The following is a 1,858-nucleotide window of genomic DNA, read 5'->3' as shown; positions in this document are numbered from 1 at the left end:
TACAATTAAAATCTTGTGCTGACAAAATCAAACGTTCGTTAATAAAGCAATCACAATGGATTTGTTTGTTTGGTGCTTGAGACCTGTAGCTTTTAACCGTCCCAAGCAACTTGAAAAGGGGGGCTTTAAGGAGCTGAATGGAGATTGTATCGCTTCGTCTATGAGGGTGTTTAGTTTGTCAACTTAAATGGTTATATACGGTGATAAGAACTGAACCTTAAACATGGTATAGATAAGCGATGTTCAAAAGCACAATACAACAATTGCCACAATAGCTATTTTCTGGACAGATGCTAAGGCGACCATACCTAGATAAGAATGTTTATAGTCTCATTTTAATGGATCCGTAAAAATTAATGGTTCAGGACAAATTATATATCAAAGTAAGAAAAATGGCATCACAGCAAAGAAAGAAGAAAGACAAGAATGTTAAACCGATCAAAGAGGATGCTTTTATCCAGAAGTACAACATGGAACTGCTCAAGTGCATCGACGACATGAAAATGAAGAGGGATGAAGTTCACAGGAGTATTCTGACCCTCTCTGATGAACAACAGAAACTGGAGAGCGATGTTCTCCATCTTACAGCTCAACTGGCGCGAGTGAACGAGAGTTTGTGTAAAAAGATGAAGCAGCAGGGGGAATGTGACGAACTGATATCGGAATACAATGAAGCCTTTCACAGACTTTTGTACGGACAGCAGACGTTACTCGCTAACGTCAGAAGATCGGTGAATACGGTCGCTCCAAGCGTGATTCTGGAGGAGAGCGAGGCGGCGTCTCTGTCCTCGCGCCAAGCCGCACGCTCCTCAAAAATGAGTTTTAGCACGCGCGGAGACACTAGAGCAGACGGACGCAAGGACTCGCGCCGAGATTCTCGGACCGAACCACCAAGCCACCAAGAATCGAGAGCAGAGTCCATGATACAGTGAGGGGTGTACAAAATACATTAACATGAATGAAGTGCTTTTAATAAGATTGATTTCAGAAAAGTAATTGTGTACGAAAATAGGTAAAAAGAATGTTCCGACACTACAATATATAGGTCACATGGAGTTCCTACTTTCAGAGCTTTTGGATCGTTGATGGATTATACATGTATCGTACATAAGTTTGCCAAATGATAAATCTAAATATGTCAAGAGAAAAGTGGCCCCACCTTTTTAAATGCATTTTCGTTGTTGACTTTTGTCAATATTTGAATATATTGTTCGGAATCACAGACGATGACCAACGAAACAAATGGAAATACTTTGTTACATTGATTGTGGTCGTAATGAAATATTCCTACGGTAACAAATTGTTCCTCATGTGACTGGGAAGCTTTCATTCGTGTACTGAAATTTCATATTGTTGACAAATTCTTTGAAATAAAATCTAATTTTTATTCATACATTTAATGCATACTATAGGCGCGAGGACATGTATTTCTTTATGACAGGGGGTCCATTTGTGTGTGGTGGGGGGGGGGGGGGGTACAAACAATAAGTCTGTGTATGACAATTAAGGTAGGATTCTTCTCTGCTTTCTGACTAGATGGAATATTCAAAGTATATGTGTTGATATGTCTTATATATTTAGATGTAAGAGATTTAAAAGACCATTTTTTTTTCCTCATCACAATTATACGACTTTAAATAGAAATGGTAAACTGCGTTTGAAAACTAGCAGGGACTATGTTTTTGGCGGAATGGTGGCGTATGAAAATATCTTCTTTTCTGCCTCTCAAAATTATTATAGAACATTGAATTTAGTTATAATTTTTACGCAATCAAAGACTAGATGAAATTTTCAAATGTAAGTTAAATTAATAAAAAGGGACTAAAGTTTCAAAATATATCAAATAAATAAGATTTTT

The 1,858-nt window shown here is 37.6% G+C and overlaps 1 protein-coding gene across 1 annotated transcript; it reads left to right on the top strand.

Moving 5' to 3' along the window:
- The first annotated feature begins 218 nt into the window (after positions 1-218).
- LOC134246527 (microtubule nucleation factor SSNA1-like) lies at positions 219-1,387 on the top strand. Its single transcript, XM_062728911.1, has one exon. The coding sequence runs from the start codon at positions 357-359 to the stop codon at positions 930-932; it is 576 nt and encodes a 191-aa protein (XP_062584895.1). The 5' UTR covers positions 219-356; the 3' UTR covers positions 933-1,387.
- Positions 1,388-1,858: the final 471 nt, after the last annotated feature.

Source organism: Saccostrea cucullata, unplaced genomic scaffold (assembly GCF_032062105.1).
Source record: "Saccostrea cucullata isolate Sc308-1 unplaced genomic scaffold, CSIRO_AGI_Scuc_v1 ctg29, whole genome shotgun sequence".
Taxonomy (NCBI): Eukaryota; Metazoa; Mollusca; class Bivalvia; order Ostreida; family Ostreidae; genus Saccostrea; species Saccostrea cuccullata.
Note: the sequence above shows the minus strand (reverse complement) of the source record. Positions and strands in the feature narration are given on the sequence as shown.